Source organism: Lates calcarifer, linkage group LG4, assembly GCF_001640805.2.
Source record: "Lates calcarifer isolate ASB-BC8 linkage group LG4, TLL_Latcal_v3, whole genome shotgun sequence".
Taxonomy (NCBI): Eukaryota; Metazoa; Chordata; class Actinopteri; family Centropomidae; genus Lates; species Lates calcarifer.
The window spans coordinates 13,042,651-13,069,123 of NC_066836.1; the positions used below are offsets into that span (position 1 = coordinate 13,042,651).

At 40.3% G+C, this 26,473-nt stretch overlaps 1 protein-coding gene across 6 annotated transcripts in view; it reads right to left on the bottom strand.

The window, feature by feature from the left end:
• Positions 1-1,677: 1,677 nt before the first annotated feature.
• Positions 1,678-26,473, bottom strand: part of tnn (tenascin N) — a 52,620-nt gene continuing 27,824 nt past the window's right edge. For 2 of the 6 annotated variants that reach the window (XM_051070036.1, XM_051070034.1), the window contains exons 7-20: positions 25,977-26,159; positions 25,206-25,295; positions 19,617-19,880; positions 17,174-17,437; positions 16,383-16,646; positions 12,745-13,008; positions 12,068-12,331; positions 7,374-7,504; positions 6,604-6,742; positions 6,347-6,498; positions 5,760-5,856; positions 5,500-5,664; positions 4,754-4,917; positions 1,678-3,230 (exon numbers count right to left, since the gene is read on the bottom strand). In XM_051070036.1, the coding sequence (XP_050925993.1) occupies positions 3,081-3,230; positions 4,754-4,917; positions 5,500-5,664; positions 5,760-5,856; positions 6,347-6,498; positions 6,604-6,742; positions 7,374-7,504; positions 12,068-12,331; positions 12,745-13,008; positions 16,383-16,646; positions 17,174-17,437; positions 19,617-19,880; positions 25,206-25,295; positions 25,977-26,159 (2,591 nt within the window). In that variant the 3' untranslated portion in view covers positions 1,678-3,080. Of the gene's footprint in view, positions 3,231-4,753; positions 4,918-5,499; positions 5,665-5,759; positions 5,857-6,346; positions 6,499-6,603; positions 6,743-7,373; positions 7,505-12,067; positions 12,332-12,744; positions 13,009-15,556; positions 15,821-16,382; positions 16,647-17,173; positions 17,438-19,616; positions 19,881-25,205; positions 25,296-25,976; positions 26,160-26,473 lie in introns of all 6 variants that reach the window. The other 4 variants (XM_051070035.1, XM_051070038.1, XM_051070037.1 and 1 more) reach the window with 4 other exon arrangements.

The following is a 26,473-nucleotide window of genomic DNA, read 5'->3' on the forward strand; positions in this document are numbered from 1 at the left end:
AATATTTAATGTGCATACCAAGTCCATGCTTTGATACCAGCTGGGGACTTCTCCTGTTGTTTCCTGTCTGCTGTTCCTGTCAAACAAAAGCAAAAAAAAAAAAAAAAGTAAAAAGTTTTAGTATTGAGTATATGCACCTTTTCATTTCAAAAATCTTCCACATTCTCCCTGCAATACCAGCACAGACCACTAGGGGGTCTGTAAATTACCTCTTCTCTACTTCTTCTTTCTTTCCATGAGCTGCTCACACTCCACCCCCTAAAACAAACACTCCAGTGTTGCTACATTGCTACTGAGCTCTGTCATGGAAAAAATACATCACACTGAATCCACGCGCTGTAAGCGTCAACCAGAGTGACACAGTCAGACATACTATATACTGTATATACTAAGACAGGGGAGAGGCACAAATAAAGAGAGAGAGAGAGAAAGGCCAAACTGCGTTTTCTCTCCCTCACTGTTTATCCTGGCACTGAGCAAACCACTTGCCTCGCAGAGCAGTGGCAGGAACCAATCTCCTTAAAGTAATTTGCAATCACTGTGGCTGAAAAGGCCTTTCGCATCAATGAGCTTTTGTGAGACATTTCATTTCAAAGTTGAAATGAAATGCTATGCTAGAAATATTTGCTGCCAAATTTTAGGCAGCAGGCTTCTCACACTCTTATTTGATTTGGTTGAATGAACACTTAAAAATAGTCGCTTTTTACTTTTTTATTTGGCGTTTGGGTTAGGAGGGACTTTCCTGAGGTGGTGTAGTGTTGTTTGAATAGAACATATCTTATATCTGTATCTTTTTGTGTTTAAATGGTGTAATGTGCCGTTTATATCCTTACCATACATATTTAGCAGCTGTGTGAAAATGGTTCCTGCCCAGACAGCCAGCGAGCTGTTGCCGTCTACAGATTATGAGATACAGAATTGGGAAACTGTTAAGAGACCAGACGGCAAACAGTCATCAGTTCCTGCAAATGCTGTTGCTCAACTCATTATGTAAAAGTTTTGTACTGTGAGAACACTGCAGTTTTGAACAGAGAAAATCAACCTTGGAGAGTTTCAGCACTCACATATTCATCAGCCAATTCAACACTTAATATTATTATGACGATTTCATGAGCTGTTGTACTGTAAGGTGTCTTCCAAGTTTCATAATAGATCATTAATACTGTAAAGTGAGCAACCTCCATCTTTGTGAACACTGTGATGCTGTTGAAAGCTGACCTTGTGTTAGATGATTTTGTCAAATTAATAATGCGACATCACTCTGTGAGGAGACCCTGAGATGTAGATCACTGACCTAAGGGCTGCTGATAGTCTGTATATTTTCAGGCCACCACTGTGTTCAAAACTTAAATGCTTGGACAACTATCAGGAATCATGGTCCTCAGAGGATGAATCCTAATAACTGGTGATCTGACTAGGGATATTTTTAGACTGTCATTTGTAAACTCTCAGTATTGTGTATCTACATACAGTGATAAAGTAATAGAGCAACACAGTAGTGCTGAGAAGATAAACTATCTTTTCTTACATTTCTGTGGTAAGACATCCAGTCTTGGAAGCACCAGCTCTTCATTAAAATCTGTGGAGTGAAAAAAAGAAAGCACCATTTCCTCATTAATTATTTTGTTCAACCCCTATTCCTTAAGGCTCTAGCTATCCAAGGAAAATGACAATGTCTTCATATAACAAAACCTTTATTTATTTATTTAGTTATTGTGTGAATGTGTGGCTTGAATATGAATGAGCAGTGATAATGTCAGTTTGACAAAATAATTAGTAAAAAAAAAAAAAAAAAAAAAAGAATAATAAAAGTCATATACAGGCTTTTAATCCCTTAGTGAGGGTCTTCATTTCTGTCCTTGAAAAGACTTTTTGAGGAGCGGATGGAATAAAACCTTATGGCCCATGAAGGCTTAAAAAAATGTAGGCAATGCAAAATTTATGAGGGGCAGGGACTGTAAAACAGTTCTGGCAGATTAGCAGGTTGATTGATGTGCTCCATTCTTGTCACATAAACCAACAGAGTTTGTAATGAAACTGTAAAAAAAATGCAATTAAGTAATAAAGCCAGAGTCATAGCAGTATTAATAACCTTTGTCAGCTTTCCAGATTGAAAACAAGACTTTGGTCGTTAAGTTCGTGAGGGTGGGGCAAACAAACTTCATTGTCATTGATGTTTGATATGGGCACGTCACATTGATTGATATTCATTGTCCCAGTCATCTGAATGTAAAGCAGGAGCAGTATGGCGGTTCCAGACAGCCATCCACTATTATTCTCTGGCTTGTTCTACACGAACTAATGTGATGTGACAGTTTTTTGAGGCACAGTGGCAGTTTAATGTGTCACAGCCAGCCAGCTTCACAATCAATAAACTCAGGGCACTAACTTGCTAATTGTTGATCTAAGACAAAACACACAAACCATTTTCACTTTTTTTTTTTTTAACATTTATGTTATTATGACAATACTACTATACACAGGGAAAGTTGCTACTCAAATTCTTCATAAAACATGAAATTAACAAATATAATACAAATAACCTGGGCTGCTGCCCTGAGGTCAAAAAAAAGTTAAAATGAATGCAGTAATTGGAGAAAAATAGGATTTCTTGGTTTTCTAATTTTACTTGAATCTACTGTTTCCTGACTTATTATTGAGGTTTCTACAAGAATCAGTGAAACAGGAGTTTTTAAAATTACAAATACATTATTAGCCGATAAACTCACATAATATTCAACTTTAGTTCACTTCAAAATAACTCCAAGGCAGTTTGGTATTTGCTGCTCTCCCACAATCACACTAAACCAAGGGATATTTGATGAATCTGACTGTAGACAAATAAGTTACTATTGCATTTGAACTTTTCTCTCTTTGACCCCTCCACCCCCAAAAAGTGTGCATATTGTCCAAGTGTTGAGACACACAGAGGCATGTAGACCAATGGGACTTCCTGTGTGGTCACAACACCAAAGCAGGTGATCCAAGCCACATTAATAAGAGGACATATCCTAGTCTAGTGTGATGGCAGGTTAACATGGCTGATGGCAGCTGCTGTGGTTTTAGAAGGAGGTGCCTGTCTATTTCTTCTGGAGGTTTGTGTTTCTGTTCTTCTCTCTGGCCAACAACGATCGCCTCTTCCTGCTGGACAAGGCTCCCACGGGTCGGATCTTCATCTCTGTGAAGTCGAGGGACATCAGGTGGCCCTTCCACGGTTCCCAGTTCACTCCCTGATGGTAGGACAGCAGATTGAGAGAGGAAGAGATTGGAAAGAGGGAAAGAAGTGCAGAGAAAAGGGCAGAAAACAAAGAATGGTTTGAAGGAGATGTAGTGAAGGAAATGAGAGACAAAGGACAGAGGCATGAAGTCGCAGAGGAGGCAGGCGGCATGACGGACAGGCAGAATGACAAACACTAATAAATACCAGCCTCTGGCTTCATTTCATGTGAGTACAAACTTGTTTTGACTGATATTGCATTTCGCCGACAAATATTGCAGGAGACATCTGCAGCGGCAATATTATGGATGAAATCTCGACAGGAGCAGAGAAATCCCCCAGCATTTGCCTTAGTATCAGTCTCCCTTAGACATAATAACTGTTGTTGTTACCCTATCAGCCTGGTAAAAAAACACTTATGGTTTATAGCTGATGTGAGAAATGTGTTTTCTTATCACCACTGATGGATTCAGGCCATTTCTGCTTCACCTCAACAACCCAAAACAAAACAACTAGAAGTGGGCTGGGGTGAAGTTGTCTTTGATTGCTGACTGGAGAACAGCCTCCCGGCCAGCACTCTTTCTGTAAGGATGCTGAGAGGATCCCAAATAACAATGATATATTTTTTGATCATGGTGGTTTGCTGTGTTTGTCGTGTATCCTTTAAACAGCTGTCAATCCCAACAGGAGAAGCAGTTTGTGGTGAGGAAGGTAGGTGGGCAGGTGTGCAACTATTATCAGTTAGCAGAGGTATTTTCATTTTGGGCTGAGGGGGGATTCAGAGTGGTAAACACTGAAGGTAAAACAGTTTTAGCATATGCTTGCATTATTATTCATGACTATGAAATATGAATATTGTTTGGACAAAAAGTCTACAGTGTATCTTGCTACAATTAAGTTGGTTTAAACATAAAATATTTATACAAAGTTGGACTATAAAATCATTTAATATGAAGGATGCAGTGAGGACATGGTGTTTGACAGCCTCATTTCCAAGATCCAAAGACTTTAAACTGCTAACTTTGGTTTGTATAAATGTGTCACAACATAATACTATTACTGCCACCTATTGGTGTGAAGGCATACTACACCAGAAAAGTGAGTTAATTTCTATACCTTCTCCTTTATGTTAAACCATCAAGACCTGTTAAAGACAATACTACAACAGTAAGATTTAATGCACTTAGACTTAGAGTGAATTTTGCATGCTGTGAAGCCCTTGACAAAGAATTTAAATGTTGAATCGTTTGTGATGGCAGGGAACAACCATGAAAAGTGCCAACCATTGAAAAAAAGCAATCGGGCCCACTGTCTTGTTCAAGGATCCATCTAGACAGGAGAAGCGAAGGGTCAAACCAGCAACTCTGCAATTAGTGGATGAACGGCTCTACTAGCTGCCCTTTAACATTTTGTTCTTTTTAAAACTCCCTTTTAAACTCACACTGGTGAATTCAGTGCACTTCATGCAAGATAATTAGATTTTACATTCACGATCCAACAGTTTAGCAAAGCAGAACTGCCTCCCCACTCACTCACCAAACTGTGTCTATTGTCTCCCCATTTGCCGTTCAGGTTGGCCAGGTGACAGTTTTTGTACCACCAGGCACCACGGTGGGTCAGGGCACAGTTACCCAGGGCGATGTCATTATCTGAATCAATAGTAGTCCAGGGTCGGCCTTGGTGGTAGGTCATAGCATCACCTAGGGATCATCAACAATAATAATTAGCACAGTTAAAATGCTCAGAACAGATTTCATGCAGTTCAGAGTGCCTCTACCAATAATATATTTCATTATTTAGCTTCTCTCTCCTTTAGATTCCGTCGAGCTCCCTGATGGAAGACATTAATAAAATGCCAAAACCTGAGAGATACAGCACCACAGTATATGTGGTTTCAGCACACTGTGGTATGTGGAAAGACACAGCATCCCACTTGCTGTGAGTCTGTATCTGTCTGGCTTCAAAGCCCACTAAAATCCTCCCCTCTTCAGATACCACCTTCCCTATATAGCTCCTGTCTACAACTGACTGAATATAAGTTTCTGAAACAAATATCCCACCCACTGCTGGTGTGTATTTGCTTTCCCAGCACCCCACAGAATGATGGGTGGAGTGTCTAGTGCTTGAAAACCCTTTATTCTCATCCCTGTCTGTCTGTCTCATTGCTATCCCTGCCCTCTCTTCTTCCTTATAACTCCTATTTGAGTAAAGTGTCAGAGAGAAAATACACCCTGGAAGCTGCACTTGTAGTCTGGCAAAGACTTTAGGATCAAAAGACCCACCTGCTGTCCCACGATATTTGCCAATGGTGAGTTTGAACTTCTGTTTGACGGGAGCGATCTTAAAATTGTCATATACAGCGTAGGCCCTCTCTGAGCCCAGGCCCAAGTCAAACCGCAACTCGTATTGCGTTGGAGTGTTGGTGAGCTCATATATCTTATCCAGACCTGCGGGAACAGACAAATGGAGGGTGTGAAGGACAGAGGAAACACCCCATTACTATTCATATATACGTGTTTTAGTGTCTGCAGAAAGTGCTTACCAATCCAGAACTCGTCGTTCATGTCGCCAAAACCTGCTATGTACTGCCTCCAGCGTTTCATGAAGTCCAGTTTGCCAGTGGTACGACGCTGGAGCATCTGAAAGCAGCAAGTGGTGTGACAGTCATTTCACAAACATTTCAGACTGTGCTTTGGATTGTTGGTTACCATTTCTGCCTCTAAAATAACAGTAGCAGTTACTGTCAGTTACTATCATTACTGAGCTGCTCCAGAGATTTAGCAGTATACTTCTGTAAAGTTGGGGGAAACGAAGCAGCAGAGGCTAAGATATCTTCTACAGTAAAGCTTCAAACACTGGATCCTGCATTTCCTGTAGTGGAACTCAATAGCATGATTATTTTCCACAGTTTTCACCTGCCACAGAAGATATTAAAGAACTGTTTTGACAGGTTGAGTAGTTCTTCTCGAGATGAGTAAAATAAAATTCATGAGTAAAATCAGAGGATTGTTTCTTTAATATCTACTTGTGTAAACTCTGTTTGCATAATCATTAAAAAGGTGTTATGAAACCACGTTTAACCATGTTAATACCATATTTTGGTCTGTGCAGTTTATCAATAAGTCATACCAGCCAGCCGCCTCCATCAGTGTCCATGTCGCAGTAGACCTCAATTGGTTTGGAGCGGTCATTGTTAATATAGATGGTGTAGATACCACTCTTCTTATTGCCATTCTTCAAGATCTGAATGCAGTCCATAGGGAAGGGGTACAGGAGGCCAACTAAGGAAAAGGATGTTATGTGAACATAAATAACTTCCAGTAGCATCATAAATGTTATGCATGGCTTTAGAGAGGACAGTAATGTCTGAAGCAGTGTGTGCGGACCTGTTTTAAAGATGGTCTCAACCACCTTGCTCCTCTTGTTGCCCCTGTAGGCAATGATGGTGACGATGTATTTCTTCCCCGTTTCCAGTCCAGATACAGCAAAACTGCTCTCACTGGCTCCAAGCTGCTTTTCAACAGTCTGACCACAACACACAAACCAATACAAATCAATCTCACTGAGCACTCAGCAAAAATACAAAGCAATAGTCTCATATAATATATAGAATATGATGCTCCTAATATGATTAAAATTGCCTTTGATCAAGTTCACTGTATGAGTGATGATACTGCCTTAAGCTTCAAATAGAGGCAGGCATTAAATGGGCTCCTCTATTCCCCTCCTATCTTTAAGTATCAAGGAAAAGATCAATCACATCAAACATGTGCTTAACATTACTTCTAATAGATTAATTTTATTTTTGGCCACAAGAGGTCAGTGTTCTACTTAGCTTAGACTGAACATGCATCTTTAGTCTCATCCCTTTTTCAGACAGTAAAGAACTGTTTTCCAGGTTGAAGGTGCATGCTTGTATAGTTCATTATTTCTCTTTTGTCAAAGGACACTTAAAGCCGCTCTGCACTGGAACGGCTTTGGCCTAGAGTAAAATGTTTTCTGCATCTGCTGATACTGTCAAACTCAGTTTTCCACACCAAGGTCCATTCTTGGCAAGTTTTCAGTTAACCTTTTTAGTTTTACAGATGATCTTTACATCAAAATACCTTTTGGTGTGGTGTTTGGGTGAGAAAATGTGTGTGGTGAACTTCACTACCTCCATGTTGCCTTCCTCATCTCTGTAGGTGAGGATGTACCCATCGATGTCAGCCAGAGGAGGAATCCAGGTCAAAGATGCCGACTCCATTTTCACATCTGTAGCCTTCAGGTCCTTGGGGGCATCAATATCTGTGGGCAAGAGCATAAATCAGGGTTAATTTTTTTATTAATACATCTTATATGTTCACTAAAACGGGGGTGAATGAAATAGATGTTTTTGAGTTTTTTATATTTAATCATTTTAATAATTTCTGTGTGTATTTTAGTTTTGGAGTACAAACCTTTCTCATACTCAAACCAGAATCAAATATTTTCCAAGATAACTTTGCAGTGCAGTATTCATCGCTTCTTATTCCCTTCATGAACATAAATGTGGAGCTCAAGATTAATGCATTTGACAGCATAGCTTTTCAGTCTCTCTCTACCTGAAGCACAACACCAGAGATGACTATCGTCCACCTGCCGAGTTACAATTTGCCTCTACAGATAAACTGGCACTTATCCTCTCCTTGATTTGAATTCTTTGGAGGTTTGACGTGAAACAGACGCTGAAATAATTTGCGTGAGACAAAGATGCCTGCTGTAACAGTGGGAGCCTGAATCTCCCATGGTTCGGAAAATTAGAAGGAGTGTATGTCACCATGAGGTGCGCAATCAGCCCAAACAATCTATTATTAATTCAAATCAAGAGTCACACTTTTGGTGCTCTTCTACTAAAAACAATACCTTCTGTTTTTATTCGGGAGTTCTCCACTTGTCAGTTTTATTATCACTGAAAAAAATGAAAGCAGCTTTTCTGGTAATTGAATTGTAATAGGGGGAAAACAGTGTGAAGAGTAACAAAGTTAGTGCTACCATCTGTATCATTAGTGGAAAGCAATGCTGCTGAAAAAGCCTGTGAAACACAGTAGTGCTGGTTTGAAACAGTTTTACCTGACACATTAATGATGCTTGTTACTAGGTCCAATAAAGTCACAAATGGAATAACACAGACTTTAATGTATCCCAGATGATCTCTCTTGACACAATGGCTTCCCTATGAACCTAGCACCGCGTTGGTCTGTAGCCAGCAATGGTTTCTAATGAGTTACGACGAGACAAGTTTATAATCCAAAACTTAGCCATTTGTTGCCTAATTGAAAAAGATCCAGCTTTCACTTAGCACTCCCAGGTGATTTTACAGATCATCTGACTCACACAAAGATAGTCCTGTTTTAACCCCGTTCACCATGTGCTGCAGCTGCTATTTTAACCCCACGCTGAGATATGAGGCATTCCCAGTGACCTGGCCTGGCCTGTGGGAAGCATTTCTTGTGAGACCAGGAGTTTTGGTGTGTCTGAGTATAAATTCTTAGTTTGGAAGAAAATTGCTGAACATTATATGACATGAGAATTATGGATTGCCCTTTAGTGTGCATGGATCAAAAGCATCATGATTTTTAAAATGAGATGTGGTAGACTAGTTTAATTGAATTACTGTTTTTGACAGCACTGGTTGTTTTTAAGAGTACACTAAATAACTACAGAGGCTCAAGCTGCTGTACATTTACATAAAACATCAAACATGATGCAAAAGTCCCTGAGAATTCTCTGTCTGAATTGAATCACCCAGATTTTATTTATTTATTTCTTATTTTTATTTATTACTTCAACCATGATCCCTGTGAAACCAGTGTATCTAGTGCTGCCACATAAACATAAAACAAGTACAATAAACCCACAAGTGCAGGTATCCACAAACAAATTCAATGCTTTGCTGTAACTAATGCTGATTTTCAGCATTTACCGTAGTTCTACGCATGATACAGCTCTGAGTGAGTGACCTCTTTCTGCCTCTGCAGAACCAATATGCTCCCAAATTATGGCCATGTGTAGCAGACTAAGGTCCCTGTTTTTAAGAGTAATAGAGCAGTAACCTGTTTAAGTCCGAATGTTCAACGGTACCTGGAACTTGTTACTGAAAGGTAGCTCCATGCCAAAATCACAGCAAAATCAGTGCCACAGCTGTGGTGCTTATGGGCCATGCACAGCCTTTTGATGCCCACTGTAGTAACAAAACTATTTTAAAAACAACCCAGATTCAGGCTGCATGTCTTTCTTATTACTTTTGCTTAGCATGTTGTCCAAATGTTATTTTGCAAACTCCCAGCCTTGCTAAAAACAGTAGGATGTACAGTACAGTTTAGTTGTAGTGTGTTTCAGCTTATGTGGATTTGAAATTAATGGTTGATATTAGAATTAACAGACCAGCAATTCTCTCTGTTTGCTCATATAAATGTCAGACTAAAGCTACCCTTGATTGGAGAAAACTAATTTCCTCATATAAACTGATAAATAGATGCTTTGCCCGTGTATCAATATGATGAATGCAGAAATCTAGACTTCCACAACAAAAGGATCTCAGCACTTTTATCTTATCAACATTATACTTCATCTTGTTTGCATCTTAATTGGATGATGAATTCATATCTCAAGAAAAAGGAATGCTTTAACACTACCAACTAAAAATCTGGACTCAAGCTAAGAGATTAGCAGGAGCATCCAATTCTAGAGGAAGATGTTAGTGGAGGTATTTAAATTGTTAATACAAACTGTTTTCATTTCTCCCTGAAAATGGAAATGAAACAGTTTACCATGCATTTTCTACAAATATTAGTATCATGACTGTGAGTCATGGAGAAAATATCCTGACTATAAAAACAGATTCTACATGAAAAAGGTCAGTATCAAATGCAGAAACCTGAGAGCTGTGTGTCCCATCATACATGTGGGTGATGGAAAGGACATGATGATTCAGAGAAGTCTCTGTACTTGAGCTTTCATCAGCTCTCTGGCCATATCCATTGATTGCTGATTGTATTTGGTCTCATGGCACACTGAACATAGATTCTCTTTCCTGGGCCAAAAGGTTATGAGGAACACCTAGGTCTGTACAGAATCATAGTTACAGCAAGAGCTGACACAGCTGGGAACATGGGGGCCAGGCCTGTGGCTGGGTGAACCTAGTAGCTCAGCCAGAAATGCTGAAGCTTGGGGGAAATCTTGTTGGGCAAAGAGCACATTTTTATGATGTGGACTGCAACCATAAAAAAAGTGACTCCATGAACATACATCTTGTCCACTCTGGGAGAGAAAGAGCCTGATCTTCTTGCTGGATCCGATTTAGATCTGGGGAGTTTGGAGGCAAGGTCAAGACCTTGGGCTCTTTGTCATGTTCCTTGAGACCTCTTTGAGCAGTTTTTGTGGTGTGGTGGGAGTACTGTCCTGCTGGGGAGGGCCCCTGCCAATGGAGAGTGTCGTTGCCATGGGGGGTGTGCTTGATCTACAACGTTTAGGTGGGTGGTGTTAAAGTAACCAAGGTTTCCCAGCACAAAATGATTAATGTTATTCACTTCACCAGTCAGTGGTGTTAATAAATGCTGTAGCTGATCGGTGTATCATGGTGGTAGTGATGGTGCTAATGATGGTATAACTGAGAAAAGGGTCTGAGATTCTTGAATCAATTTTCAGTAGGCCCAGGACATGTTGGAGAGATTCTAAGGTGGCATGGGACAGTTAAGGAAGAGCTGAGAACTGTTAGGCTAAGAGCACATTTTGATGATGTGGATTATTAATAAAAAAGTAACTCCTTGAACATGCATCTTCTCCACACTGGGAGAGATAGGGCCTGAGCTTGTGCCTGAGGTTGAGAGGTACTGAGAGGTACTGACTAAATAATGTTGGACACAGCACTTGCTCTGAAACATGTCTTTGGATTCTGGTATTTATGATATTCAGGAGAAACTCAGAAATGTTGGCTGTGTCACAGTTGGATATTCTGCTGGTGTATCTGAATGTTGCAGGGAGAATTCAGATTGCTCATAATATTTGGCCTTCTGAGCTTGCTGAAAATGCGTGGTATCTCAGCCTAGAATAATTTCAAATCTCAAATGTTATACAGACAGCTGCAGACAGCTGAGCTGTTAAAAGTTGTTTCAACTACAGATGGAGACCAGCATTAAAGAGGATTCTCAAGCTGAAGAATGAGTCCTTTCAGGTCTTTAATTGTCCTCTTCTGCAAAAGCTGTCTTGTTAATTTAGATGAGTCTGTAACTACCCCAAGGAATAAAGCCAGATTCAGGATTATGCACACAAGTGATAGAAAGAAATATGGGAGTCTGAAATAATGTTAGGGGAACTGGCTGTAGTAATGCTAACATTATGCCAGATCATGCTAGTGAAGGGATAAATGAGACAAAGGTCTGGGTTTCCTAAGTTTTTAATCCAGCCTTCACCTTTGTCACAAACGTTTGGTAATAACTGAAATGATCAGATTGTTGATACACGAGGCTGAGGTGAGGTTCCCCAACATGTTGGCTGACTTCAGTCTCCCTGACTGAGTGAAAAGTTAATTGAGCTAGTTGGAAGGAATATCCCTGCAACATAGTCCCAGGACATGCTGGAGGTATTTCACCCCTGAGCTGGATGGGATTGCTCAGGAAGAGCTGAGCTAAGTTACTGGGGAAATGATGTCTTGGCTGCTTTGCTTCTTGTAACCCACATAAGCTGTTCACTATTTTTCTTTAGGGTTTACAAGGGAGTTGACTGGTCTTGACAAACCAACTATAATTATAGGGTCCATGAAGATCTAAAGGATTAATAATGGATGTACTGATTAGGTAAATTGGCTTCATAAAAATGTATGTTTGACACCTGTCTCTGCTTGTGTTGAGATCTTCTTGCTGGCTTTGTTCCCCTTGATGGCCCAGATGTACACAGTGTAGAGGACCCCTGGCCTCAGGCCAGTCAGACTGTAAGAGGTGCTGTCAGGCCCTACTGGGATTTCCCCACTAGAGCCCTCAGAGGAGCTGTAGGTGAGTCTGTAGCCATCAATTTCTGCCAGGACTGGATCCCATGACACAATGAAGCTGGACTCTGTCTCATCTTGGGCAAATAGATTAGCAGGAGCATCCAGTTCTAGAGGAAGATGTTAGTGGAGGATATTAATACACTACTGATGCAGACAAGATGATATAGATGGGTGACAAATTTAATGAAAAACCTGAATAAATGAGTGGTGAAACATGCATACAGATGGATACCATGGTTCACTAAATAGTTTGAAGAGCATGAAGATTTTTTAAAGTCATTATTGTGTGTATCATTATTGAAGTTCTTCTAGTGGCTCATAGTACTCTAATACCCTACTTGAGACACTGTATGTTGTCTTTCCTTTAATTTGTCACCCATCTGTGTATCATCTGATTTGACAGAGAAATATGTTAGGTTATTATGATGTTGATGACAGGCTGGTCTTCCTTCAAATTTGTCATTAGTCAATCAGACAATTAAGTACTTTGGATTTGAACAGAAGACCATAGATCTGTGACCTGTCTCAGCTTTTGTTGAGATCTTCTTGCTGGCTTTGTTCCCCTTGACGGCCCAGATGTACACAGTGTAGAGGACGCCTGGCCTCAGGCCATTCAGACTGTAAGACGTGCTGTCAGACCTGACTGGGATTTCCTCACTAGAGCCCTCAGAAGAACTGTAGGTTAGGATGTAGCCATCAATTTCTGCCTGGACTGGGTCCCATGACACGCTGAAGCTGGACTCTGTTTCATCTCGAGCTAAGAGGTTAGCAGGAGCATCCAATTCTAGAGGAAGATGTTAGTGGAAGTTGTCAATAAATTATTGCTGCAAACTGTTGTCATTTCTCCCTGAAAAGAGAAATGAAACAATTTAGCGCACAATTTCTACAAATATTAGTAAAATGATTATGAGTGAAGAAAAATCATGACTATAAAAACATATTTCTACATGAAAAAAATCAGTATCAAATGTATACATGAGAGCTTTGTGCCCCTTGATATATGTAGTGATGGAAAGGTCATGACAGTTCAAATGGGATCTCTGTACTTGAACTTTCATCAAATCTTCATATATCCATTGATTTCTGACTGTATTTGGTCACATGACACACTGAAAATGGATTCTCTTTCCTGGGCCAATTACGTTATTAGGAACATCCAGTTCTGTATAGAGTCATGGTTACAGCAAGAGGTGAGACAACTGGGAGTATGGGAGCCAGTTCCTGAAACCAGGCCAGTAGCAGGGTGAACCTTGTGGCTCAGCCAGAAATACTGAGAGTCTGGGCAATGCTTGTTAGGCAAAGAGTACATTTTGATGATGTGGATTACAACAATAAAAAAGTGACTCTTTGACAGTGTATCTTCTCCACTCTGGGAGAGACAGAGCCTGAACTTGTGCCTGAGGTTGAAATGTACTGACTAAATAGCATTTGCTTTGGAACCAGACTTTGGACTCTGGTATTCATCATATTCACGTCTGCTGTTTGACAGTTGGAGATTCTGCTGATATATCTGCATATTGCAGGGAGAATTCAGATTGCTCACAATATCTGGGCTGCTTGTTGAAAATGCATGGTATCTCTGCCTAAAATAATTTCTAATCTAAACTGTTCAACAAGCAGCTGCACTGAGCTGTTAAAGCTGTTGAAACTACAGATGGTGACCAGCATTCAAGAGGACTGTCAAGCTGAAGAAAGAGTCTTTCCATGTCTTCTATTATTCTCTTCTGCAAAAGCTGTCTTACCTAATTCAGATGAGTGGATAGCTGCCCCAAGGAAAATATCCATACATGGGATTATACACACATGTAAGAGCAAGAAATGTGGGAGTCTGACAAAACATTCTGGGTCTAGTTTTCCTGACTCAGTCCTCAATCCATCCTTCAGCTTTGTCACTAACACTGGGTGGTAACTCAAATGATCAGACTGTCGAATACAAGAGACTGAGGTGAGGTTCCCACATGTTAGTTGACCTCAGTCTGCATGACAGAGCACAGACTTAATTAAGCTAGTTGGAAAGAATGTACCTGAATGCCTCCTTATGCTCTAGACATGACTGAGGGGAGACTGCATCATAGTCCCAGGACATGCTGGAGGGATTACACCTCTGAGCTGGAATGGGACTCTTAAGGAAGAGCTCAGGTAAGTTATTGGGGAAAAGGATGTCTTGGCTGCTTTGCTTCTTGTGACCCAAATAAATACAGTAGTTTGCAAGTAGATGGATAAACACCGGAAAGCTGCTTCAAACAAACATGGAGATTCTGAGTTGTCTACCATGTGAGAAACATTTTTTCTTTTGGGGTTTACAAGGGAGTTGACTTGATGTCTTGTCAAAACAAGTGTAATTATAGGGTACTCCAAGATCTAAAGGATTTAACATGAATGTAGTGATCAGGTAATTTGGTTTAATAAAACTGATGTTTGACACATGTCTCTGCTTGTGTTGAGATCTTCTTGCTGGCTTTGTTCCCCTTGATGGCCCAGATGTACACAGTGTAGAGGACCCCTGGCCTCAGGCCAGTCAGACTATAAGAGGTGCTGTCAGGCCCTACTGGGATTTCCCCACTAGAGCCCTCAGAAGAGCTGTAGGTGAGTCTGTAGCCATCAATTTCTGCCAGGACTGGATCCCATGACACAATGAAGCTGGACTCTGTCTCATCTTGGGCTAAGAGATTAGCAGGAGCATCCAGTTCTAGAGGAAAGTAGTTAGTAAAGGATATTAATACACTACTGATGCGACTAGATGATATAGATGGGTGACAAATTTAAGGAAAAATTTGGATGAGTAGTAAAATGTAATGAATGCAGATGGACATGATCGGTCACTAAATGGTTGAATGAGTATGAAAATTTTTATCAGTCATTATCGTGGCCTTTGGTGCCACCAAATATTAACCTAATTGTGCACCAATGGAAGATTTTCCACTGACTTTTTAGAGAGCATTCTCTAAGATCAAGGGAGAGAATATCTCTCAGAGGGAATTTAATGAAAAACCCAAATTGATGAGTGGTGAAGCATAATGCATACAGATGGGTATGATGGTTTGCTAAATGGTTTGATGAGCATGGAGGGGTTTTTTGTCATCATGTGTGTATCATTGAAGTTGTTCTACTGAAGTTGGCTTAGTGCCCTAATACCCTACTTGAGACCTGTATGTTGTTTTTTCCTTTAAATTGCTTTAAATTGTCACCCATCTGTGTATCATCTGATTTGACAGAAAAATAAATCAGATTAGGGTGTTGAGGACAGGCAAATGGGTTTCCTTCAAATTTGTCATTAGTCAGTCAAATAATTAAGTGCTTTGGATTTGAACAGAAGGCCATAGATCTGAGACCTGTCTCAGCTTTTGTTGAGATCTTCTTGCTGGCTTTGTTCCCCTTGATGGCCCAGATGTACACAGTGTAGAGGACGCCTGGCCTCAGGCCATTTAGACTGTAAGACGTGCTGTCAGACCTGACTGGGATTTCCTCACTAGAGCCCTCAGAAGAACTGTAGGTTAGGATGTAGCCATCAATTTCTGCCAGGACTGGGTCCCATGACACGCTGAAGCTGGACTCTGTTATATCCCGAGCTAAGAGATTAGCAGCAGCATCCAATTCTAGAGGAAGATGTTAGTGGAGGTAGTTAATACAATATAAACGTTGGGTGGTAACTCAAATGATCAGATTGTCGGATGCAAGAGGCAGAGGTGAGGTTCACCAACATGTTGGGTGACCTCAGTCTGCATGACAGAGAGTTAATTGATCTAGTTGGAAAGAATGTCCCTGAGCAGCTTTATGCTCCAGACATGACTGACAGGAGACTACAGCATAGTCCCAGGACATGCTGGAGGAATTACACCTCTGAGCTGGCATGGGACTGCTCAGGAAGAACTGAGGTAAATTATTGGGGAAAAGGATGTTTTGGTTGCTTTGCTCCATGTGACCCAAATAAGCAGTTTGAAAGTAGATGGATGGACACTGGAAAACTATTTAAACAAACAAGGAGATTCTGCTTGGTCTACCATGAGAAAACCATATTTTTTTCTTTTGGGGTTTACAAGGGAGTTGACTTGATGTCTTGTCAAAACAAGTGTAATCATAGGGTACTTGAAGATCTCAAGGATTTAACATGAATGTAGTGATCAGGTAATTTGGTTTAATAAAACTGATGTCTGACACCTGTCTCTGCTTGTGTTGAGATCTTCTTGCTGGCTTTGTTCCCCTTGATGGCCCAGATGTACACAGTGTAGAGGACCCCTGGCCTCAGGCCAGTCAGACTATAAGAGGTGCTGTCAGGCCCTACTGGGATTTCCCCACTAGAGCCCTCAGAAGAGCTGTAGGTGAGTCTGTAGCCATCAATTTCTGCCAGGACTGGATCCCATGACACAATGAAGCTGGACTCTGTCTCATCTTGGGCTAAGAGATTAGCAGGAGCATCCAGTTCTAGAGGAAAGTAGTTAGTAAAGGATATTAATACACTACTGATGCAACTAGATGATATAGATGGGTGACAAATTTAAGGAAAAATTTGGATGAGTAGTAAAATGTAATGAATGCAGATGGACATGATCGGTCACTAAATAGTTGAATGAGTATGAAAATTTTTATCAGTCATTATTGTGGCCTTTGGTGCCACCAAATATTAACCTAATTGTGCACCAATGGAAGATTTTCCAATGACTTTTTAGAGAGCATTCTCTAAGATCAAGGGAGAGAATATCTCTCGAGGGATTGTTGCAAAGACTTGTAGAATATTAACCAAGGAGTATTGAAGTTGTTTTGGTGCCTCATGGTGACCCAAAACCTTGCTTAAGACACTGTATGTTTTTCCTTTAATTTGTCACCCATCTGTGTATCATTTGAACTGTATTAGGTTATCAGGTTAGGTTAGGTGTTTCCTTCAAATTTGACATTAGTCAGTGAAATAATTAAGTGCTTTGGATTTGAACAGAAGGTTGTAGATCTGAGACCTGTCTCTGCTTGTGTGGAGATCTTCCTGCTGGCTTTGATCCCCTTGACGGCCCAAATATACACAGTGTAGAGGACGCCTGGCCTCAGGCCAGTCAGCAGATAAGAAGTACGGTCAGATCCAACTGGGATTTCCTCACTTGAGCCCTCAGAAGAGCTGTAGGTTAGGATGTAGCCATCAATTTCTGCCTGAGTGTGATCCCAGGACACCTTGAAGCTGGACTCTGTCTCATCATGGGCCAAGATGTTACTAGGGGCATCCAGCTCTGTATGGGGAGTTATGGTTAGTACGGACTACTAAAAGACATCACTACATCCAGTGCAAACATAACAGAAACTATACAGGACTGATGCAAATCAGCAGTGTGTAGTTACCTGTTACATAACTTGCAGTCAGTTTGTGAGAAAATAGAAACACTGGAGAAGATATCAAACTTGGATTAAACTGCGCAGAAAGGTTTGACAGTTTTCGGTCTTTTCGTGAAAGATTGTCCTTTCCTCATCACTCAGATTTGTTGTTTACAACGACAACAACAATAACAATTGTTTCAATATGAAATATTTCAATGTGAAAAAAATCCTATTTAACAAATGCTCTGTTTTGAATCCAAGTTTGACGTCATATCATATTTATATTGTACGTAAGCAGGGGTACTATGACTATATTATGAGCTATGTTAATTTAAAAACATGCAAACTACAGTAGCACAAAATTGCAAACAGAATATTAAGAAATAAAACTATTTATGTAAAAATCTGAAACACTAGTGTTTTGTCTTAAAATAAGACAAAGGTATATCTCTCAGATATATTCAGATATCTCACAGTCCTTTTCACCAATTCCTGCCATTATCATAATGTATCATGTTCAGAGACCTACTAAGATTCGCTCTTTTTCGAAGTAGATGTGGTAGGTTTCCATGTGACCCATAACAGTCTGTATGATGGCCATCAAATCTGTAGAGATCTGTACATCTGTTTACATCTGGAGAGCTCATACTGGAGGGGCAACTCTACACCATTTTGTATTGTAGGACTGTACATTATTATGAGTGGTGTGAAAACTTTCAACGCCTCAGTCACTTTCCTTCTCTCATTAAAATGTGTTTATAAAAATTTCTCTTCCCATCTTGCTCAGAGATCACAAACGTAACACTAATGCTAACATCACCAGCTAGTGAATGGAGTTTCAAGCCACTTCAGATATTTGCCTCCTGTTGTTTGATGTATGAGTGGGTTTATTGGCGCAAACGTGTCTGCTTCCCTCGTCAAAAGGAAACCAGAGAAAATCTGGATGAAAAAAATATTTTAAAAGAAAAAGTCATAAGTTATTTTCAGCAAAAACATCAACGCAAAGCAGTGAACTGTTTTAATTCATTTGGCTGAAAGGCCTTAGTGACACAGAGGAAAGAAAGAAAAAAAGAAACACACACACCATACTATAAAACTGAGAAGAGAAATTATGAAAATTTTAAATCCAGGCTTTGTCGAACATTTATACTGCTGGTATTTAACAGATGCATCAGTACAAATGTGAGATCTGTCTCCTACTTCACAGTTGAGTTTGTAAGTGTCCTTAAAGTTTTGGATCCCTGCGTTCAGCTGAATTTCTGAAGTGATTTGGATAAATGCCAGTCAGGACTCAAACCTGTTCCTCTGCTGCCTTTCATCAGAAACATAAATGTAAACAGACAGCAACAGCTGCTAACCTTCACAACAGGCAGATTAACACAAAGATGAACATGAACAATGACAAAAAAATAGCTGGCTTTGTTGACCAAGCAAGTTTAGCTCCTCTCAAACTTCTTACAGACACTCAGGCCTCAGGCTATACTAAACTCCTAAATGAGGCATCCAGCCTAATTACGTTAAATAGCCTTTTTCAGCAAGAGTTCAAGTTTCCTTCTTGGCAGTTAGGTAAAGAGGGGTTAGTGCGCTAAGTGTGAGATGTCTACCCCGATGCTTTTTACTTCTTGCCACAACAAAAGTAAAGAAAATTGTGCAGAAAACCAACACACAAAAGATCTAAAGGAAATGATTGGTGCATTGTACAAAGAGGATATCTGAGGTAAGCCCATCTTGCATTAAGGTGCTTAAAAGAAGAAACACTGAAAACTCAAACCCATCTTTTCAAGGCGATAAAGATGAAAGAAATGAACCCACACTGCCTGGGAACACTTGAGATATCTGAGCATCACTGTGCAGACAAAAAATGTGTACAGAGGATACAAATATTTGTCTGCACACTGCAGGCTTGCCAGCATGATCAGAAATGTGGGTTAGTAGTTTATCTTTTGTGTCTTACCTTTGCAGCTTTATCAGATGACCTTTTAAACTTACTCTCCACCATTTATCCACATGTAAGGATCTTCTGTTTGAGGACACATGCAACAGGATAAAATCAATCACTCCTGTAACCTGAACCTGGTCCTGTTCAAACTTTACCTGTTTCAGCTTCTGTTGAACTCTTTCTGCTGACTTTGTCTCCCTTGTAGGCCCAGATGTAGACCGTGTGAAGAACTCCAGGCCTCAAGCCAACCAGTCTGTATGAGGTGCTGTCACGGCCTACGGGGATCTCTGAGCTGGAGCCCTCAGCAGAGGTGTAGCTAAGCATGTAGCCCTGTATTTCTGCCTGGACTCGATCCCATGACACCGTCGCAGTGTCCTCTGTCACCTCAGTGGCGACCAGGTTTGTTGGGGCATCAATGTCTAAAGAGGAGATGGAAAAAAAAGGAGATGAGAAGAAACAACCAGAGACGTTTTCGCTTGGTAATTATTAAAAGAGATGATTGTTGGTACATAAATCCCCATCTCCAGTGTCACTGTCCAGGTTTTGTGGTATTTCCACACCACCGCTCTTAGTACCTATAGAGAGTAATAATCTTCATGATCACAAGAATTTAGGAAAACTTAAACCATAGGTCATTTCACAGTTTAAAGAAATGACTAATGCTGTCCTGTAATTCTGGGGCACTTGCTGAAAGGACTGATGTTGCTGTTTTTTTTAGGATGGCAGTCTCAACAAAACAAGGATGTTTTTGAACTCTTGCTTACAGCAGTCACAACTGCATCCAATTGATGAATGGAAAAAAGCAGATGAATAAAAAGCAGAACCAGAAACAGCAGTGTGTGGTAGGTGAGAGGAAGCAGTAGTCTGCAGCAGCGTTTGGAAAGAGGGAATTGTAGAGCACTCTGAAGAAATGTCACTGTTGTTTTTCTTTTTCAAATCAGCTGACAGAGAGCGCCATGTGGCACGCAAAATGTTTCCAATATAAATTTACGCAAGCTTGTTATCCAGAGTTTTGTTTTGTATGACCATTAAGGATGACAAATGAACCAATGAAGAATTTGTACTCAGAGGAAGAGCTCTGTGAAGTTCTTCAAAAGAAAATCACAAGCACACCATCCAACCTGGCTTTGTCCTGTCCACTGAACTCAGAGTGAAGTGGACACAGAGCCTCTGTTTGTAAAGCCAGTGGGCTTGAGGAATGACAGTAGACATATGGAGGGCGCAGGCGGAGCAGTTGGTGGTGCATGCGTGGAGATGGGTGTTGGGCTCCGCCGAGGGAATTTCAATGAAAGTGAAGAGGGAGAGCAACAAAGAGAGGGTGGGAGAGAAATAAAGGAGAGAGTCACATCGGCATAGCAAGACAGAAGCAGAGGAAGTAAAGGGAAATGTAAAAGTAATCATCATTTAGGATTATTCCTCTGTGGCAGCGGCTCAGCCGGGGTCAGTCTTGTGTCACTGCACAGTCTGTATCATGAAAACTGATTGATGATGCATCCAGGAGAAGAAAGGAACTATGTGACTGTCTAACTCTATATCCTCTCTTTGCCTCTTCTCTCTTCACCTGCTGTCATTTCCCTGTCCTTGTTGCTGCACTGCTCGACAGTCTGTCATGAGCTAAACCACACAAAGAATTTATAAGTGTTTCCTCCAAGGCTTAACAGTGAGAGGTCATTCAAAAGTCTTACGTACTTAAAGTGAGCAATGCCAAGTGAGGTCAGAATATTCACTTAGTAGCTCATTCATGTAGAAACACACATTTATATAAACATGCCCATTTCCAAGATTATACATGTTTGTATTTTTCAAGTGAAGACCAAGGGCCAGAGGGGTCGGGGAGCCCAGCACCTGGTAGGCCCATTTGGTAATCCATCCATGGAAGTGTGCGATTATAAATTGACAGACAAATGGGCATCATGGCCCACCAGATGGATTGTGTTTCTATGTTGTAATTTGGCAGCACATGGGAGGCAGCTAACACACATAGTAGCAGTTAAAGAATTGCATCTACGGTGCCATCATTTTCTTCCTTGAAATAGGGTATACAACAGTGCTTGAAGACAACACTGCACTGAAAGAGAATCAATCCTCTGGTGAACTATTATTGATAGATTTTTACTTTTTACTAGAAACATTGTTTGTTATCCTTTGCTACAAGGAGTTCGTTCTCTTGGTGTAAAGACAATAAAGCTTTCTGATTCGGATTCTAATTTAAAGAAGAACCCTGTGTATTTATTTTCATCTTTTATTGTACACTTTTTCAAAGTGATCTCTCATTTCCATAAAAGTAGATTAAATGAATGGGTTTTAAATTGATTTACAACAGTTAGACAGCTCAAAAGAAGTTAAAAGCATTTTGACCATTTGAAGTTTTGAGTCTACAAATTATCTTGAATAGTTATTTGGTTTGCAACCATCTGACAAAGCTTATACTGTATTCATCTTTGCCTTGTTCTCCTTCAGAACATGGGTTTCCCTCTCCCTCTCTGCAGTTATATTGTTACCCTGAACAAAGAAGTGCTGTTCTTTGTGCTCCTCTGCTCTATGTAGCTTTGCTGCTTGACAGTTTCTATATGTTATTAGATCTTTTTTTTTCCTGTGCCGCTTCTTTCTGGGGGAGCCTGCATTCTACATTCTATGATAGATTGAGTTACTCCAGATGTTCTACCCCACTAGCTGTGTAGCGACAGTGCCTACTGGGCTACACAACATGAGCTGTGGCTTCGGCCATTTGGAAAACAGCTTATCCATTATAGGTGGCATGTTTCAGCAGAGGCATCGACCGCAAGGTGCACAGTAACAGGCCGTCTTTCATCATTTACAGCCTCACAGCTCCATAGCCTCACTGTACAGTGGAAGCCATACATCCATGTATGCCTGCAGATGGAGGTGAACGAAAATATGTCAATATGTACCATTCTTTTAGAAACTACAGTATGTCATGTGGTGGAGGTGGAGTCCCCTGGCTACTACAGACTTTTTTGTCTTCCCTACAATCTATATCTACTGTAAGCAGTTTATAATTCTTTATGACAGAAATTACTTGTTTATTTGTCCACATCTGGAAGTACAGCAACACATGATATGGATGTTATAACAGCTCCTTTTAGCCATTATAAACCTTTCTTCTTGTCACCACAATCTAGAACATGCACATATACAGAACAGTATCTTTCCCATACTACAGATACATGCGCATTCATGTTCATCTACAGTTGAATTGGCTAATGAGAGCTCCCTCCCATTACTCCACTGTAGAGCAGCTATAATTACAATCTGCGGGTTTGAGTTTGACCTCTTGTGAATGCTTGGTGGATCTGGATTAGTCTTTAAATGTCCATTTTTCACTCATTTTTCTGGGATTTACTGTATAGACCCACCAAGAACTTTTGATCTACAAGCCTGAGCAGACAGGGTACTCCCACCGGACCACATCAGGTACGATAGTGTTTCCAGATAACATAGAGTCCCAACATTCATTCTCTTTGTCTAAATCAAGCCCATGTGCCATTGGTTATATAAGACTTGGTGGTGACTTTATTGAATCTATATTCAGCAGAAGCAGCAATGGTGTGTTGTGTTTATATGCCTTATAATCTTTTGGCAGGTTAGAGACTATGAAACATCTGCTCCAAATAGAGATTCCTTTGATTCTGGTGTTTTGATAAATGTTAGCTGCCTGTCATTTCATCATTTTACTTTACGCATACATATTGACCATGTATATGCTGCAGGACCAGCAAAATTCCAACATACCACAGACTAAGGGAATAAATGATTCAGTTCATGAAGCCACACTGGATACACCTATGGAAATCCAGCCATAAATAAAGGTAAGAGAGGAAGGAAATTTAATTCATAAATTAGTGGGATTTAGAGAAATATTTCCATGCTCTTAAACTAGAGGAGGATAAGGGCATTGTATGAAGGACTACAGTATAATTAAAAATATGCCAACAGTGAACTGTAAAAGAAAATGAGATGGAGAAAAATGAGAACGAATGGGAGACAGATGGTAAAAGTGAAGAGGAAATGTAGGGAAATCTTTCTACAATGGAGCATCTATAATAGAAGAAGTCAGCTGTAGCCCCTGAGGACAAATCTCAGTTTCACATAGCAGTAGCTACACAATACAATGCATTACATACTGCTACATAATGTCACTGAAATTGCCTCTTTGTGACCCATTATTTTTATATCTTGCTTCATTCTTGCTCTTGATTTCCCAATAAATATGATTTCTCATTGCATCCATATTATTTCCGCTCATGTTTTACCCTCATTTCTTGCTGTAGCCACAGCACTTACTCTCCTCCTTTTCTTTATTGCCTTTGCTCGGTTTCCTGTGTATTTTCCATATTTCCTCCTCATGTTCCTGTTATTTTTCACCTCATGCAACCACGGCGGCCCAAGGCAAACAGCATGTTCAGTGAGATAGCAGGTGACTCTGCTCTCTGTTGTGTCATGCCAGTCATCATGAAACCAACACATCCTCGCTGGCAAGCAGAGTTGAGAACTATCCTCCTCAAACACCTCTAAGCCTTTTCGTGCTACACCTAAAATGAAGGATTGTAGCTATTGGAGTGGAGACAAGCCACTCTCTGTCTGGTGTAGATTAGCACATTCACACACAACTGAAATTACGTGGCACACTCACAGAGAGGGAAAAAAAAAAAAAAAAAAGATTAGCAATGACAGGAGCCCTTGAGTACCCGACTGGCTTCAAAAGAAGAGAGGTGAGTGCTGAAAATACCTAGCTAACACTGATGACTGAAAAACCATTAAATTGGCTGCCTCAGGGTCTAAAAAATGAAGAGCCATCAACCTGGAGACTGCTTTTGAACTAAGTTAAGCTGAGAATGAAGGTGAAGGAGGAAAGAAAGGAAGAGTCACGAGAGAGAGAGAAAAGTAGAAAATAACAAAGCACAAATGAGCAGGATAATGGGAGTAAATGAGGATCTCCTATGCCACTGTGTAACATTTGTCAGTCACTTAAATTCTAAATTAAAAGCAACTGAATGTCAAGACCAGCTGTTAAAAGGAGAACTGTAAAATAAATTCCTCCTCACGTCTGAAAACCAGTCCAGAACACGGTTAGACCAGATACATAGGACTCAGTGCCACACGGCTGAAATCTGACATTACCAGATGGACCCTGTAAATCAAGGACCTTCTCACCTCAACCATCAGGGAGCATCTTGTAGTCGTTACACCGTTCATATCATGTTTCCCCTCAGTGACCAAGCTCAGATTATTAGGCTGTAAATTCCAGCCCTCCATCATTAACCCATAATTGTGCCTCTTGCTGACTGTATTCATTATGCTATTATCATTGGCTGTGTGTGGAAGGTAATACCAGGTTGTATCATACAGTATGTCAGTATTGTGTGTGACAGATTATGTGTTTTTGCTATTAGCTTCTGACCACTGGTGAATTATAGGTGACTTGACAAGCTAAGAGCTGTCTTTGATGCTGCACCCAACTCAAAACTAAGTGGAATATGGATACTCTCGTTTCTTTAATGTGTTTCGCTTCCACAAGTGGTTATCTATCATTTCAAGCGTTCGTTTCAACTGTCATCCACACTCAGACACAGCCATTTGTAGCACTAATGCAATCTCAATGCAATTCTGACATACTCCATTTCAGGAAAATTAGGCCTATTTTGTGCTTACAGATAATAGCTGCATAACACATAGCCACATTAGCTTGGACAATTCATGAATGCTAATGTGTTGATACTGACCTGTGGCACCAGTGACAGAAGCCTGTTTGCCCTCCACTGTTCCTTTGATGGCCTGCACCGAGATCAGGTACTCTGTTCCTGGATACAGACCTGCAGAAAGACACATTTATTGAACTCTTTAATGGGAAAATGGTAACAAACTGAACTCTGTACTATTATAATGTTCTGCACAAGTGGTTCCCAAACCTAAGGTAAATCTGAAGGGTGGCAAGAAGAAAATTATAAGAGAGAAATACATATTTCTTCTTCATTTAAAATATGCTTACTGTTCTGGCTTTTCTAAAATTCTTCCCTCTTCCTTGTGAAATACTTTATATTTTCTCTGTGATCTGTGATCTCTGATCTGTGAAATATTTAGATGACACTCACTTCATTTTACAGGCTCAGAAGCCAAAATTAATTGTTACAATTGCAACAATTACAACTGCATGTTTGTGATATAATGATACATGACGTAGGTATATGATGCAATATTTCTTTTATTCATTATATACATGCTTTTATTTTATACTATTCTGAATGATATATTCAGAGGTGTATTTACATACATATATGTGTATGTGCATGTGCATGTGTGTGCATAAGTGTTTATCTTTACCGTATGTTTTAAAGTAAGCAAGTAACGACTGAAAAATGTAGCATGGAGTATCAAACAGGCAGGATATATAAACAGTAGAGCAACAAAATGGGGGCCTCTAGGAATTTTATGTGATAATTTATTATGATTTATGTCTTATGTGCACATTGTGTTCGCTCCGTTACAAGACCTACCAACAATAGTGTGTTTGGTGCGTGCCTCCTGGCTCATCTGCACGTTCATCTCCTCCTCCTGCCCCTCTGGGTCAGTGTGTGTAAGTCTGAAGTGATCCACTTCAGCTGCTGGATTCTTCCAGTCCACATCGATAGTGACTTCTGTCTGGCCAAGAACTTGGATATCATCTATCGCCGAGACGTCTGGAAGAGGACACAAGTGTTGGAAAACAAGGTGGTACTGGACGTACAGACATAAGCTTCAAACTGGAGAGCCTGCGTTAAAGCCCCAGTAATCACAAGCATCTGCCCTGGTCTGCTCCCACATGTCCTTGAGCAAGACGATGAATCCCTACCACCCAGAAATGTGACCTTTTTGGGGCGGGGGCCAAGCAGGAATTTCCCTTTTGGTCATTTAGAAACATGATATTAAAATATTTGTACTTTGTCCTATTACTGGGTCTAATTGATTTTTTTTCTTGATCTACTCCATGGATAACACTGTCACATAAATCTCA